We start from the raw sequence: 13,332 nt of genomic DNA, 5'->3' as shown, positions 1-13,332 counted from the left end.
AAACAACAGCATTGGCGCCCAGCACTGTGTCTGGTTGCTTGGCAGTGCACTGGTCCCCAGATGGTCCCATGGGTGGTGACAAGCTTTATTTACACTGTGGACAGGTGCCAGAACGGCGGGGTGGGCCTGCGTCAGCTGAAGAAGTAGGTGGAGTGCTTCACCTGCTCCAGGTCGAAGGCCCCTGCAGAGGGAGGGGAATGAGGCCCTGGAGGTGCAGAGGCACAGCCCCAGTGCCCCCCGCCGCGGTGCCCCACGTACCTGTCTCCGGCACAGACAGCAGCGTCTCCAGCAGCTTGGTGGTCAGGACGCGCTGGGAGAGACTCTGAGGCCTGGTGCTGAGGACAGGGTGGGGTGAGGCTGGATAGCCCTGGGGGTGAGGGGGCTCAAGGGGCGGGGGCTCACCTGGGGCTGGAGCCGAAGCGCTTCACCAGGAACTGGGACAGGTCCTGAAGGATGGGCTGGCTGTGCAGCCTGACGAACTGCTCCCTGCACACCTGTGGGGCCGGGCGTCAGCAGCTCCCACGGCCGCCCCCCAGGCAGAGGGTCCCGCACCAACATGGAGGGTGGGGTTCAAGGGCCTGGGCCCCATCCTCTCTGGGGGTGGGGACACACATGGGGGCACACACACACAGAACGTGGCACACCTGATTCATGACAGGGACATCAGCTGCATGGGTCCAGAAGCAGTCGTGGACGGAGACGAAGGTCAGTCCCTTCCTGCACAGTGCAGAGGGCTACTGGGGAGGGTGCCCAGCAGGGCCAGGCCAGAGCCCAGAGGCCAGAGCCCAGAGGCCAGAGCCCAGTCCTGCCACACACCATACACTGCTCTCCTCCAGGGAAGCCTCTCCTCCTGACCCCACCATGGCCCTCCCCGGCAAGCCAGCCCAGCTACCCCTGCCATCCTCCAGGTGTGGAGATGCTTCTCAGAAGGATGTGTTTCCCCACATGGCCCATCCTCAGTCCCTCTAGGGGTGGCTGACACCACTTGACTGGGCTCCACCAGAGGTCTGTCCCCCTGGACTGGGCATGCCCCACGGTGCACACAGTAACCCGAGTAGAGACACAGTCTACGTAGCCCCTTATGTCAGGGGCCCTGTAGCACCACTGTCCACACCTGCTCCTGGGCCTCTGCCTGCCTCCCGCGTGGCCCACGGTCCCCCAGAAGCAGCTTCTCCTGTCCCCACAAGGCCTGAGGGACGCCTCGCCACATCCCAGACGTGCACCCCACTGTCCCACAGGCTGTCCCAGTACGGCCCCTGTGCCCACCTGTAGCAGTGCAGCGCGGTCAACATCATGTGCGTGGAGTCCAGAGAGTGGATGAAGTTGGGTGGGAAGCCATTCTTCTGCTTAAGTGTGTTGGGCTTCCTGGAGGACAGGGGAGTGGATGGGGTCAGGGGCCAAACCCTGGCCAGAGCCCACCCGGGCACTGCCATCCCCACCCGCACCCTTCTGCTCCCTCTCACTGGCTGGTGTCCCGACTGTTGCTGCAGGTGATGCTCTGGAGCCCACCTTTGACCTGCAGGGGAGGGGCTGTGAGTACTGTCCATGTCCAGGCCGGGCTGGAGTGGGCAGGGAGGCAGCAGTCCACCTACCAGGAACTTGGAGTCATGGTGATAGGGCTGGATGACAGGGATGCCCAAGGGTGTGACCCACTCCACTGCCCAGCCCGCCTGGGAGATGAGGCGGGCACTCTCGGTCAGCCAGCGCTGCGGGACACAGGCACTCAGATAGGGCCAGTGCACCTCCTCAGGGATGTGCGCTGGCCAGGGGAGTGCGGGGACACACCTGGATGGCCCGAGTGCTTGAGAACATCTCCTGCAGGCTACTGAACACTTGCCGCACCAGGTAGTGGGAGGCGTCCCACACGAACTCCTGGGGACAAAGCGGGCTGTGGTCACCTTGCCTCACACCTCAGATGGGGAGACCGGGGTGGGGGGTGGGGGGTGGTGCAGAGGAGAGCAAGGCCTCTGGCTCCTGGGTCCAGGTGGGGAGGGCCCGTCCACAGGCAGCCTACACACCTGGGGGAAGTTGTCCAGCTCCCGGAGGCGCTTCTCAATCTGCAGGCGCCCACCATAGCGGGTGACCCCGTATACCACCGTCATCACCGTCTGCTTCACTACTTTGCGGCTGATGAAGCCCTCGAGAACCTGGGCCACCCGCATACCCCGGGCAGCATCCTGCCTGCGGAACACCTCCACCTGGGCCAGCAGGGACAGATAAGCACCACTCAGGCAGCCCACGAACCGTGGGGCCCCAACACCCCCCGAGAGCCCCAGAGTCCAGCCTCAACCCCCCCAGTGGCCTGCCAGGCCCAGGTGCTCACAGGTCAGTGACCTGCCGCACCCAAGATTCTGGGTGGGGCAGTGCCAGGGGCCTAGGCACCTACCTGTGCAGCCACCCCACTGTACACATCCTGTGGCAGGTCTGAGGGCAGCAGGTTGACAGAGGCGGCACCCACGCTGTCGCGGCCCAAGGCCGCGTAATGCTGCAGACCATTACAGGAGCCATCCTGCAGGGGGCGTCGGTGAGCTGAGACCCCAGCAACACATGCAGGTCCCCCAGAGAGCACAGCTCATGGTGTGACCTCAGTGTCCCAGCACTGAGACAGTCATCACCCCCTTCACACTAGGGAGGAGACTGAGGCACAGAGGTAGCATTAAGCTGGCCATTCCCTAGAGCCACTTCTACAGCTGGGGAGCAAAAGGCTGGGTGACCCCCCTGGGGAGGGAGGGATATGGTCCTGAAGCTACACACCAAGGCCAGCTGGCCCCGGGGCACCTTGCTCAAAAACCTCACTCTGCAAGGCCAGGGAGGCGCACCCTGAACTAGGCCCTGCCGCGCACCCCCACTCACCTGGTGCACAGGCAGGTGGGAGACGTAGGCAGCAGGGTCTGGGGCCCGCACAGCCTGCGCCACTTCCATGCAGCAGGCCAGGGTCTGCCAGGGCTCCTCAGACTCCATCCACCACTTCCTACCCTGCAGGGGACAGAGGAGTAGGAGGTCAGACCCAGGACGGGCAGGACAGCGAGGAGGCTGTGGCGGTGCTGGGCAACCCCTCACCGTCATGGGCTGGTCGGCAGAGTCCAGTATGTGATCCATCATCTTGTCAGCGAAGGCCAGGCGGGCCTGTAGTGAGTCCCGCTTCCGGAGCCCCGTGAGGTTGACCAGGTGGATCTTCAGCCAGGTGAGGCCATGAGGGCCCAGCGGGCGGCCCTCAGCAAACTCCAGCAGGGCCCGTGCCAGGTCACTGCCCAGGTGGTTGAAATGGGGCGGGCAGGGGTAGGTGCGGCCCCGGAAGTCCATGTTGTGGGGCAGCCAAAAGATGCGGTGCCGCAGGTGCTGAGCCAGCGAGAGGCGGTAGAGCGCGTCCACACGCAGGCTATGCATCTCGCGGGCCACCTTCAGGCAGCTGGCCAGCTCCCGTCGCAGCTCTGCCTTGTGGGCAGGGGATGCACCAGGGGGTAGGTGGCCTTCCCGAGGCCGGGGTGCTTCTGAGGGTGGTGGCGGCACACCCAGGCGGGAGCAGCCCTTGTCCCTAAAGAGCTCTAGCACCAGGTCCAGCACACGCCCGTTGACGCGCCAGGCACAATTGCCCAGCTGGGTGAGGGTGTCCAGTGCACCGTGCAGATTGGTGGGTGGGCAGCGCTCAAGCAGGCGCTGGTGCTGTGTAGTGCCCTCCACTGCTCGCATCAGCTTGGTAGGACTCAAAAGGAAGGCGCCAGTGTGCGGCGAGGTCCAGGGCAGTGGGGGGCACAGCATGGGCACATCCACTGTCTCGAAGGTCAGCGTGGGCTCAGCTGCGGCCACCAGAAGCTGTGTGAAGGCTGGGTGTGGCTTCAGGATGCCAATCTGGGCAAAGAAGCAGGTAGTCAGGGCTGGTCCTCAGTGTCACAAATGTCACTTTCCCTGCTGTTGACCCAGACCCAACTGAGGGGCCTCTCCTGGTCAGCTGCTGCTGGCTCAGCCTGATACCAAGGCTGATCTGATGTCTGTGAGCAGGTCCTGCAAGCCAGATGCCCTGTTGCCCTGGAGGCACAGTGCTACTGACCCTAACCAGGTCCCCAACCCTGCAGCTGTCCCCAGGACCCTGGCCCTGCACAGCCCAGGCTGCTCCCTCTGGCTCCACCTCCTCAGGCAGAGGCGGGTGCAGGTCTTCGGGGCCCAGGGGCACCACCCACCTGGCGGTAGCTGCGAAAGGAGTAGACGTGGTACAGCACAGGGATGGGCCTACAGGAGCCCTGGGGCACGGCGAGGCCAAGGGGCATGTGGACAGCCTGCACCAGCACCTCAGCCAGCTGCTTGCCCAGCTGCATAAGCACAGGCAAGGGCCAAGGTTGCTGAGGTGGGGCCTCGGGCGGCCCCAGCGACTCCCAGTACTGCCGAGGTAGGCAGGGCGTGGCCACCTGTGGGGTTGGGGAGAGCTGGGCTGTAGGGTCAGGCCTCACTGGGCCCTGGCCTGTCCAGCTGGTGGGAGGGGCTCATCCCCATTTCATGGATGGAAAAATGGATTTGGGCAGCATGCTCAGGGCTGGCCCGCAGGGACTCACCTGGGTGTCGCAGGCCAGCAGGTGCAGGTACTGTGCGTACCGCCGCTCCAGCGCCTGCACCTGGTTGTTGAGGCGCTTCTGCTGCACCATGTGCCTGTTGAAGGTCCGCAGGCCCAGGTCCTTGGCCACCACCACAAGCGACTCGCCCTGGGCAGGCAGTGCGTAGAGGGCCTGGGGGAGGCAGCTGTGAGCCACGCCCTCCCCAGCAACCCCCGCCCTAGAGCAGTGCCCACCTGTAGGGGAGGTGGCTGTGAGCCCATGCTGCCCCCCAGCGACCCCACCTGGAGCAACCCCCACCTGCAGCAGCATCCGCACCAGCTCCCGCTCGCTGAGCAGACACAGGAAAGGGAAGAGCGAGGGGCGGCCCTCATGCGCCTGGAGGGCCAGACTGGCCTTGGTCTCCTGCAGCACCCTGCGCAGAGCAGCCTCCCACTGTGCACGCAGGGCCTTCAAGGTCTTCCGCTGCAGGGGGACGGCACAAACATCACCCCTGCAGGGGCCAGCAGGACCCTGAGCGCGGCTGGGTCGGGACAGCCTCTCAGCCAGGAGACCTTCAATGGCTCCTCACCCTGGCTGCACAGGCAGCGGGTGGTTTCAATAGAGGAGGCCGAGAGGGGAGCCTCCCTGGACTCTGCCCAGCAGCCAAGGCCCAGGCCCAACCCACACCCCTCACCACAGGGTAGGCAGGGGACAGAGCACACAGGCCCAAGCACCCTTACTGCCTGCAGCATCTCCTTGGTCAGTGACGGGGCCTTCTCCACAGACTGGACGTAGACACTGGTGGTCAGCTCCACATGGAGCTGCTGCTGGAAGAGGTCCTTCAGGGTCTGCAGGGGTAGGTGAAGCTTCGGGTAGGACACAGGGCCATCCTGCAGAGCACAGACAGCATGAGGGCCAGGCCCCTGCCCGGCCAGCGACCAACACCCCACCTTGCCTTTCCAGCAGTCCCTCACCGGCACAATCCCAGCTAGAAGGTCCTGCAAACAGCTTGTCACCAAGAGCAGGGCCGAAGCCAGGGAAGCAGCTCACTGCAGCCCCATCTGAACCGAGTCTACAAGCCTGGAGCTGTGTGGACGTGTGACCACCCCAAAATAGCTGCATTTAGAGCAGTGACTAAGACCCAGAGCCCCAGGAAGCCAAAGCACATCCACAGACGTGTGCAGTCACGAGGAAGTGGAGGAACTGACACGGCCCCTCCCCGAGTGTCTTTGGCCAGGGCAGGAGAGAGGTGACACAGCTGCAGTGGATGGACCTAGGACCTGGTGCTCGGTGAGGACCAGACAAACAAGACCACAGTGTGTGACCTAGTGACATAGGAGTCCAGGACAGCAGAGTCCAGAGACAGGATGGACTTGTGGGGACAGGTTTCCTTCAGGGGTGACAGATGTTCTGAACATTCTGTCTCTCCTAGACAGAGGTGGTGGCTGCATGAGCCAACGCAGACCACCAGCTGAATCCCCCTACGGGTGCACGCGTGGCAGACGCGTCAGACCCCAACGGAGGCACTCCCAGCCCACTTACATGGAGACTCCACACAGCCCTCCTGCCTCTGGGCATGAGTGAGGCCTGACTAGGTTTTTAAATGCCCATTGAAATGGCTGGCATTTCCTGACCTATAGGGGTAGGTGCAGCTTCCGATACCCAGTGACCTCCCTGCCCCCAGCTTCTAATGGTGTGTCCTCCCCCACACCTTCTACCTGCCACCCTCAAGGTCAAGGTCCCCTGAGCCCTGCCAGGCTAGGTCCCTCCGAGCTCCGGTTCTTTCAACCTCCGTGGAGCAGAGGGATGGAGCTAGAGTGACAGCCAGGCAGCCCCCAGAGGCAGGTGGTGGTGGGTGCCAAAACAGGGCTGATATCCAGGGGACTGAGGCTACCCCAGTACCCTGGGTCCACGTCCACTCACATGTGGCCTGCTGCTAGCTGTCAGGCCCAAGCCCTGGGCTCACCTTGGTGTAAACACCCTTGAGCAGCGTAGAGGTGTTGACCTGGGGTGGGGGCTGTGGCGGGGGGCTAACTGTGGGCTCAGCCTTGGCCACAGCCTTCAGGACCACGTCCCGCTCCTCCTTGGAGAGAGACACCTCTGTAAAGAGCTGCTGCAGCTGCAGCCCATCCCGGGCCATCTGTTCCAGACACCTGGGGGTGAGACAGAGTGGGCAGCTGACCCACACAGGGCAGCCAAGTCCCACATCCCCGGAGCCCAGAGGGCACCTTGCAGCCACTGCCCAGCCTCCCAGGAGGCCTCTGCGTCCCACCAACACCTACCTACCTTTTGACTGTGTTGGTGTCTTGGTCCAGCCGCCCCATGCACTGGAGGGCAGCCGCATAGGACAGGAGGTCTGGGGCGAGGCCAGCATCTTTCACCATGAAGAACACATAAACCAGCTCCTTGAATGAGCCCTGGGCACACCAAGCGGGGTGAGGGCCCGGGATGCCTACCCTCCCCACCCTTGGCTTCCTGAAGACCCCTCCTCTGCGACCAATGACTAAGGAGAGGGCTGCACCACCAGACCCAGTGACCAGCTGGGTGGACAGAAACCACAGCCAGCCAACTGCGAGGACCACAGGGGAGTCTGTGTCCCCGGGGAGGTGAGGCTTCACTGAGCTTTCAAATGTTCGAAGTTCAAGGGTGTGAATGAACTGATCTCAGGGCTGCTGAACACTGACCCCTTCTTTGGCCAGCCTTGGTCTTTCCAAAGGACTGACGTCTGGCTCTGCTGATGCTCTCTCTCCTCCACACCACCTACTTCTGTCCCCACCTTTGTCACTGCCTTGGTCCTCCTGCTTTGGGTCTGGCGGCAGCTGCTGCTTCTCACTTGCTAAGGTGGAAGGCCGTGCTACCCACTGACCTGTGGCCCTGCCTCAGCAGCCCACAGACGTACAGGCACTTCTGTCCATCCCGGGAGTGTTCCGGTTTCTCTTAACGCTCCCTGATGCTCTGCCTACCTAGGAATGCCACTCAGACCCTTCCAGAGGGGAACAGGTCCCTAGCGGCTTCCCATTTTACCAGGTGCTGCTGCTCTGACCTGCAGGTGGTCATCAGAAGGACCAAGCTGGGCTGCCCAATGTGGCAGTCCCCAGCCACACACAGTCATCTGGTCATCTGATTTAAATGTAAACGCCCAGCTCTTCAGTACTACAGGCCATGTTCTGAGGACTCAGCGACCTAGTGCATTCTGGTGACAGACGAGGGACCCCCCAACACCGCGGAAGTCCTCAGTGGTGCTGGTCCAGACGGGTCTCTTCTGCCCTTTTTTCTTTGTTTCTTTTGAGAGGGTCTCACTGTGCTGCCCCAGCCTGTCTTAACTCCTGGCCCAGGCCACCCCGCCTTGCCCTCCCAGGCAGCAGGACCATGGCCCAGGTCCCGGCACCTGGCTTGTACCACTTTCAATGTGAAATCACACCTCATGAAATTTCAAGTGTCTCCCCCACCCCCAACACACACTCGGGAGTGTGCAGCGCAGAGCAGACCCCACCTCTCAAGTGTCTGGGGAGGCTCCTTCCCCACTCTACTGATGAGGCCCTGGGAGCGGAGGTGGCAGGCTGTGAGCCACCCAGGGAGCAGGCAGGGCAGCGGGACTCAATCAGATCCTGGTAACTGCGGTACCGTCCCTGGTGGCCACCCAGCAACAGCAATTACTAGGGAGCGAGGGCAACACAAAGTACACGGCATCACTGCTGCCCCGGACACCCACGTTCACCCAGAACCTGGGAAGGAGGGCTAACCGGAATTAAGACTCTTGGCAAGTGAACCACTTAAGACGAGGAGGCTGTCCTGCACAAAGAGACCTAACTTAGGAAAGGGCACAAAGGACGTGACGCCACGGACTGCCAGCCACTGACAGGGGCAGACCCCTGGAGGCAGCACGCCTTGTGCACCCCTGATCTCACTTCTGGGCTCCAGGACTGGGAGAGATGGGTTCCTTTTGTTCTAAGCCACCAAGTTTACGAGACTTCGTTACAGGAGTCCCATGGCGCTCGCCCAAGGGCTGATGAGGAGAACGCCTGCTTAACGGGGCTCCACGAGGTACCAAAGAACTCGTGACTCCAAAGGGGAACCGCAGCCACATGCTCAGCATACCGCGCAGGCAAGCGCCCACATCTAGGCACGCGGGCCTGGGGACCACAGCGCTCACCAGGGCTTCCAGGTGCTACTCTCGACGCGTCATGATAAGGCACACACCAGATTCCCTGGCGGTCTGCCTGACACGCGCAGCTCTGCTCGAAGACAACCCATTTCCTCCCTCCCCTCAGAGCCAAGGCCGGCTCTACCACCATCTCCCTTGGACGACAGCTTCCGCAGCGGGACAAGGCTGGGACCTACCCCTGAAAAGGTCTGTGGCGACACTCCCCAGCCACAGCACCTGCGCTGACGAGGCCTCACCGTGCCACCCAGCATCACACCCAGCAAGAGCGGGCACCAGGCACCACCCAGAGCCTGGCTCTGTGGCCCACCCCCAGGCCCAGGCCCAGCCGCCAGAGCACACTGGGCCTAGGAGCCTCCCCCTCTGTGCTCAGTCACTTCCAGGGCCTCTGCGGAGACCAGCGCTCTGTGTTTGAAAGGCCCAAGTCAGTGTACAAGGCAAGCACTTGAACTTGGGATCTAAAAGCCAAAGATTGGAATCCAAAGGAGGTCACGTCCCCACTTTGGACCTAAGTCTCCATCCTGACCAGTGGGGTCCCCTGGGAAGCCCTCGTCCCCCTGTGGAGGACCCTCACCTTGCGTGCCCAGCCAAGCATGACGGTGTTGTACATGGGGAGTGTGAGCAGCTTCTGCATCCGGGGCCTGCTGTGGTGACTGACCAACACGTGGTGGGCGAGGGGCAGGTGGCCACTGACCAGACAGCACTCCAAGAACGCCAGGAGCTTCTGTTGCTGGCCGGAGAGCTGTGCCTCTCCCTCCTTGTCCAACGGGGCCTGCTTCTTGTGGAGGAGCTTCTGAGGGGCTTCCTGCAGCACCTGGGCCAGCTGTTCCTCCCAGGGGCTCTCCTGTGCCTTGTGCTGCAGGAAGCTGGACAGCTGCCCACTCATGAGCCGGGGCTCCACACGCAGTGGACGGGGTTGCAGCTTGTTGACCAGCTGCTGGGCATGCGCCTGCAGTTTCACCTGCAGCCGCTGCTTGCGCTTCTGCATGGTCCTCTGCTCCTTGTTCAACTTTTCGGCCCAGCGGCCGGAGGGCTGCACCTGCACCTTCCTGGGTGGCTGGCACCCACCTTTTGAGAGCTGGGCCACCTCCACTCTCTTCACTGGCACCTCCGAGACGCTCTCAGCCTGCAGCTGCCTCACCCGAGCCTCCAACACTGGGGGCAGAGAGGCCCATTTAGTGCCCAGCTCACCATGTCCTCACAGGACTGCAACGGGCAGGGCACCCGAGGCCTCCATTCTGGGGGTATGCTCGACTGTCCAGCTTCCCTGGCTGCCACCCACATCACCTCTCCCCAGAACTTCCCAAACTCTGCCCGGAACACAGTGTCCTTAACCCTGAACTGCCCATCCCATCATGCCCACTGCCTGGCGACCAGTCTTCTGTGCTTCCTGCCTCGTGCACTCAATTCCCCACGTCTGTGCTGGCCCTAACCATGCAGTCGCTCTGAACATGGATAGCAAACACTGAGCTCCCAGGGAGGACACAGGCCAAGTTCCTCTGGCCACATTTCTATTACCTGACCACCCATAACTCTGCTCTACAGATTTGTTTAGAGAGACCTCACTTCTCTAACTCATGGACTGCCCATCACAGCTCTGTGCCCAGGACCACTCTAAACAGCAAGACTACCACCAAAAAGAGCACACACAACAGGGCACCAAACATACCACAAAAAGGCCTCGTTTTCAGTGCGGGCTGAAATAAGGCAGGCCATTACGTCCTCCACCTCAGCTAGGGGTGGGCACACTACACAACCTGCCTCTTGTGACCCTGGACTGGTTTGGGGTTACCAATGAGTTTATAAGTGGATGGATCCATTTGTAAAGACAGAATCCTGAAATATCAAGGACCAACCATGGGGCTGGGGATGTGGCTCAAGCGGTAGTGCGCTCGCCTGGCATGCGTGCGGCCCGGGTTCGATTCTCAGCACCACATACAAACAAAGATGTGTGTCCGCCGATAACTAAAAAATAAATATTAAAAATTCTCTCTCTCTCTCTTTAAAAAAAAAAAAAAAAAAAGGACCAACCAGGTCTGTCCCCTCCCTCAGGCGCCTCAGCAGAGAATCAGATCAGAGTCCCTGCATGCAGTCAGATACACAGCTGCGGCAGCACATGGCAAGGGCCTGGGGCAGATGTGTTGAAGTAAAATGAAAAACAAGCATGATTTCAGCGTTTGGAGAGCTCTCAAACTCAGGAGACACTGTGGAGTGTGCATGGCTGGGACACGCTGAGGAAGGGAGATGGCGGGATGGGGGTGCACGTGCCTCCTAAAGCAGCAGCTGGGCTGAGAATGGGAGGTGAGAGGCACTGGAATAGGAAGCAGCAGAGGAAAAGCCCTGAGGCAGGAGTACGGCCTCGGCAGGAGGTGGGTCCATCGCCCAGTGTGGGGCTGACCCCAGTGAAGGGCAATGATGTGCTTTAAATGTCTAGAACCTTCCTCTGCTTAGATGGTGGGTCTGACCTTAGTTTGAAATAACTAGGCAGGTAGCTGGACATGATGATGCACACCTGCAAGCCGAGTGGCTTGGGAGGCTGAGACAGAAGGATCACAAGTTCAAAGCCAGCCTCAGCAACTGAGATCATGTCTCAAAATGAGAAATAAAATGGGATAGGGATGTGGCTCAGTGGTTAAGCACCCCTGGGTTCAACCCCCAGATCCAAAAAATGAAAATAAAATAAAGTAACTAGACAGCTAAGAGAGGAAGGGTTGCTGTTCCACATGGAGGGTCACAGCACCTGGCCTTACGTTTGCAAGCAGGACTATTCTGCAATGACAAAGTTCTTTTCACAGGCTCCCTTCCCCTCCTGCTGCCTGCAGGTCGTGGATGGAAGGTGGGCCAGACGAGAACAGAAGGGCAGTGGCCTGGGAACCCTGCCAGATGCATCCCATCACCCAACCCCAAAAAGCCAACATGGCAGCCCAGGGTTCCTGTCCCAGAATGCACTAAGCCATGCGTGGCGCTAGGCACCGCCCCAGGTGATTTGTGGCTTGAACTGTCCCCCTGGAAGTGGGAGCCCCTGGTGAGATTCTGGGGTGCTCCCAGAGCTGGCTCAGCACAGACTGAGGCCTGGCAGCCCATGTGGGGGGCTCTGCTGAACCAGCACCACCCATAACGTGGGCACTGACTCCGCTGGCCCTGGGGACCAGTTACCCCAGCATACAGCATGAGCCTTGGGGGCTGCTCTGCATACTGTGGAGCCTGTTTCCTCTTTGGGGGGTCACTGTGAGGAAGGGATTTCAGCCCCCATGCCAGGGTCCCAGCTCACCCTCCAGCAGTTCTACGTGGCCCCAGTCTTTCCTGCGATCCTGCTCACAGGGGCTGGCTGATGAGCTCCTTCTGGGGCCCCAGAAGCCATCGAGGGTCCCTGGGGAGAGAGGAGAGAGGTTGAAGGGTCCCAGGAATCTCAACAGACAGAAACCACAGAATCAAAGGGTAAAAGGGTGCCAAGCGCAGTTGTAAACCAAGCAGCTTGGAAGGTTGAGGCAGGAGGATCGTGAGCTCAAATCCAGCCTCAGCAACTTAGCAAGACCCTAAGCAATTTAACAAGACCCTGTCTTTAAATATTTAAAAAAGGACTGGGGAAACTGGGCGCGGTGCGCGCCTGTAATCCCAGCAGCTGGGAGGCTGAGGCAGGAGGATCGCGGAGTTCAAAGCCAGCCTCAGCAATGGCGAGGAGCTAAGCAACTCAGTGACCCTGTCTCTAAATAAAATACAAAATCGGGCTGGGGGTGTGGTCCGGCGGTGGAGTGCCCAGGCGCTGCTGGGTTCAATCCTCGGCACCGACCGACCGACCGTTCGCCAACTCGGTGCAGACAGTCCACACGAGCCCCGGCCTGGAGGACAACAAGCCAAAGGTGGGAGGGAACCACCCACGAAATTGGGGCGCGGATCCAGAAAACGGAATTCTGAACTAAAGGTACCGAGCCCTAACCGGGGCCAAAGGTCAAAGTGACTGTGGCCTCCGCTCGGTCGGCGAGGCCGAGGGAAATGGTCGAGTCCGGGGCTTCCACGGGCCTCCGCGGGGGAAAGGGGAAGGCTGTGGGCCAGCGACCCGCGGCAAGTCAAAGGTCACCGCCGCGCAGCAGAAGCGGGCCATCGCAGCGGGCTTCCAGGCCTCCCCTGCGTTACCTTCCTCGGCCGATGCTCGGGGGCGGCTCGACGACCGCCGCAGCGCCCTGCCAACCCCAACCGCGCCGCGGCCCCAACTCAGCGCCGACATGCCGCCCTCCGCCACCACGAGCCGCCCACCGCCCGCCGCCCGCCGGAAGTTGTAGTCCCGTAACGACGGCGGCTGAGAAGGGTCTCCAGTCGGAAATGCCCATCCGGAACCACAAGTCCCAGGGTGCAGCGGAGTCGGAAAAAAGAGGGCATGCGCCAGAGTAGCCCCCTGATTGGATATCCTTGCTCCAGAGAAGCCCTCTGATTGGATCTCCTGCTGCGCTCCGGGAGGGGCCAGCAGTCCTGGCAGTGGTCCCGCGTGTCTTAGGCGGTCTTTGAGGGAGAAGATCCCGGAGTTTTTTTATATTGGTTTTTTTTATTTTTTATTTTTTGGGGCACCGGGGGTTGAACTCAGGGGCATTCCACCACTGAGTCACGTCCCCAGCCCTGTTTTGTATTTTATTTAGAGCCAGGGTCTCA

At 61.2% G+C, this 13,332-nt stretch overlaps 1 protein-coding gene across 2 annotated transcripts; it reads right to left on the bottom strand.

The window, feature by feature from the left end:
• Positions 1-61: 61 nt before the first annotated feature.
• On the bottom strand, positions 62-13,006 carry Polrmt (RNA polymerase mitochondrial). 2 transcript variants are annotated; one of them, XM_076852628.2, is made up of 21 exons: positions 12,823-13,006; positions 11,960-12,058; positions 9,263-9,843; positions 6,813-6,943; positions 6,493-6,679; positions 5,267-5,416; positions 4,845-5,009; positions 4,548-4,718; positions 4,179-4,403; positions 3,061-3,849; positions 2,854-2,976; positions 2,387-2,509; positions 2,019-2,198; positions 1,786-1,872; positions 1,593-1,706; positions 1,464-1,516; positions 1,267-1,365; positions 645-717; positions 403-494; positions 259-335; positions 62-181 (listed from the first exon to the last, which is right to left on the bottom strand). In XM_076852628.2, the coding sequence occupies exons 1-21, from the start codon at positions 12,911-12,913 to the stop codon at positions 132-134; spliced, it is 3,660 nt and encodes a 1,219-aa protein (XP_076708743.1). In that variant the 5' UTR covers positions 12,914-13,006; the 3' UTR covers positions 62-131. The 2 variants fall into 2 exon arrangements, with proteins under 2 accessions (XP_076708743.1, XP_076708750.1); XM_076852635.2 differs by having other exon boundaries at positions 5,267-5,374.
• Between the last annotated feature and the right edge of the window lie 326 nt (positions 13,007-13,332).

The sequence above is a fragment of the Callospermophilus lateralis genome, chromosome 1 (genome assembly GCF_048772815.1).
Source record: "Callospermophilus lateralis isolate mCalLat2 chromosome 1, mCalLat2.hap1, whole genome shotgun sequence".
Lineage (NCBI taxonomy): Eukaryota > Metazoa > Chordata > Mammalia > Rodentia > Sciuridae > Callospermophilus > Callospermophilus lateralis.
This window is presented reverse-complemented; position numbering and strand designations above follow the sequence as displayed.

Bases quoted from the DNA above. Each gene is read 5' to 3' on its own strand.
- Polrmt (XM_076852628.2), bottom strand. From the start codon at position 12,913: ATGTCGGCGCTGAGTTGGGGCCGCGGCGCGGTTGGGGTTGGCAGGGCG. The intron at 1,517-1,592 runs GTAGGTGGACTG...CCTCCCCTGCAG, and splicing joins ACCATGACTCCAAGTTCCTG to GTCAAAGGTGGGCTCCAGAG. The intron at 1,366-1,463 runs GTGAGAGGGAGC...CCTGTCCTCCAG, and splicing joins AACAGTCGGGACACCAGCCA to GAAGCCCAACACACTTAAGC.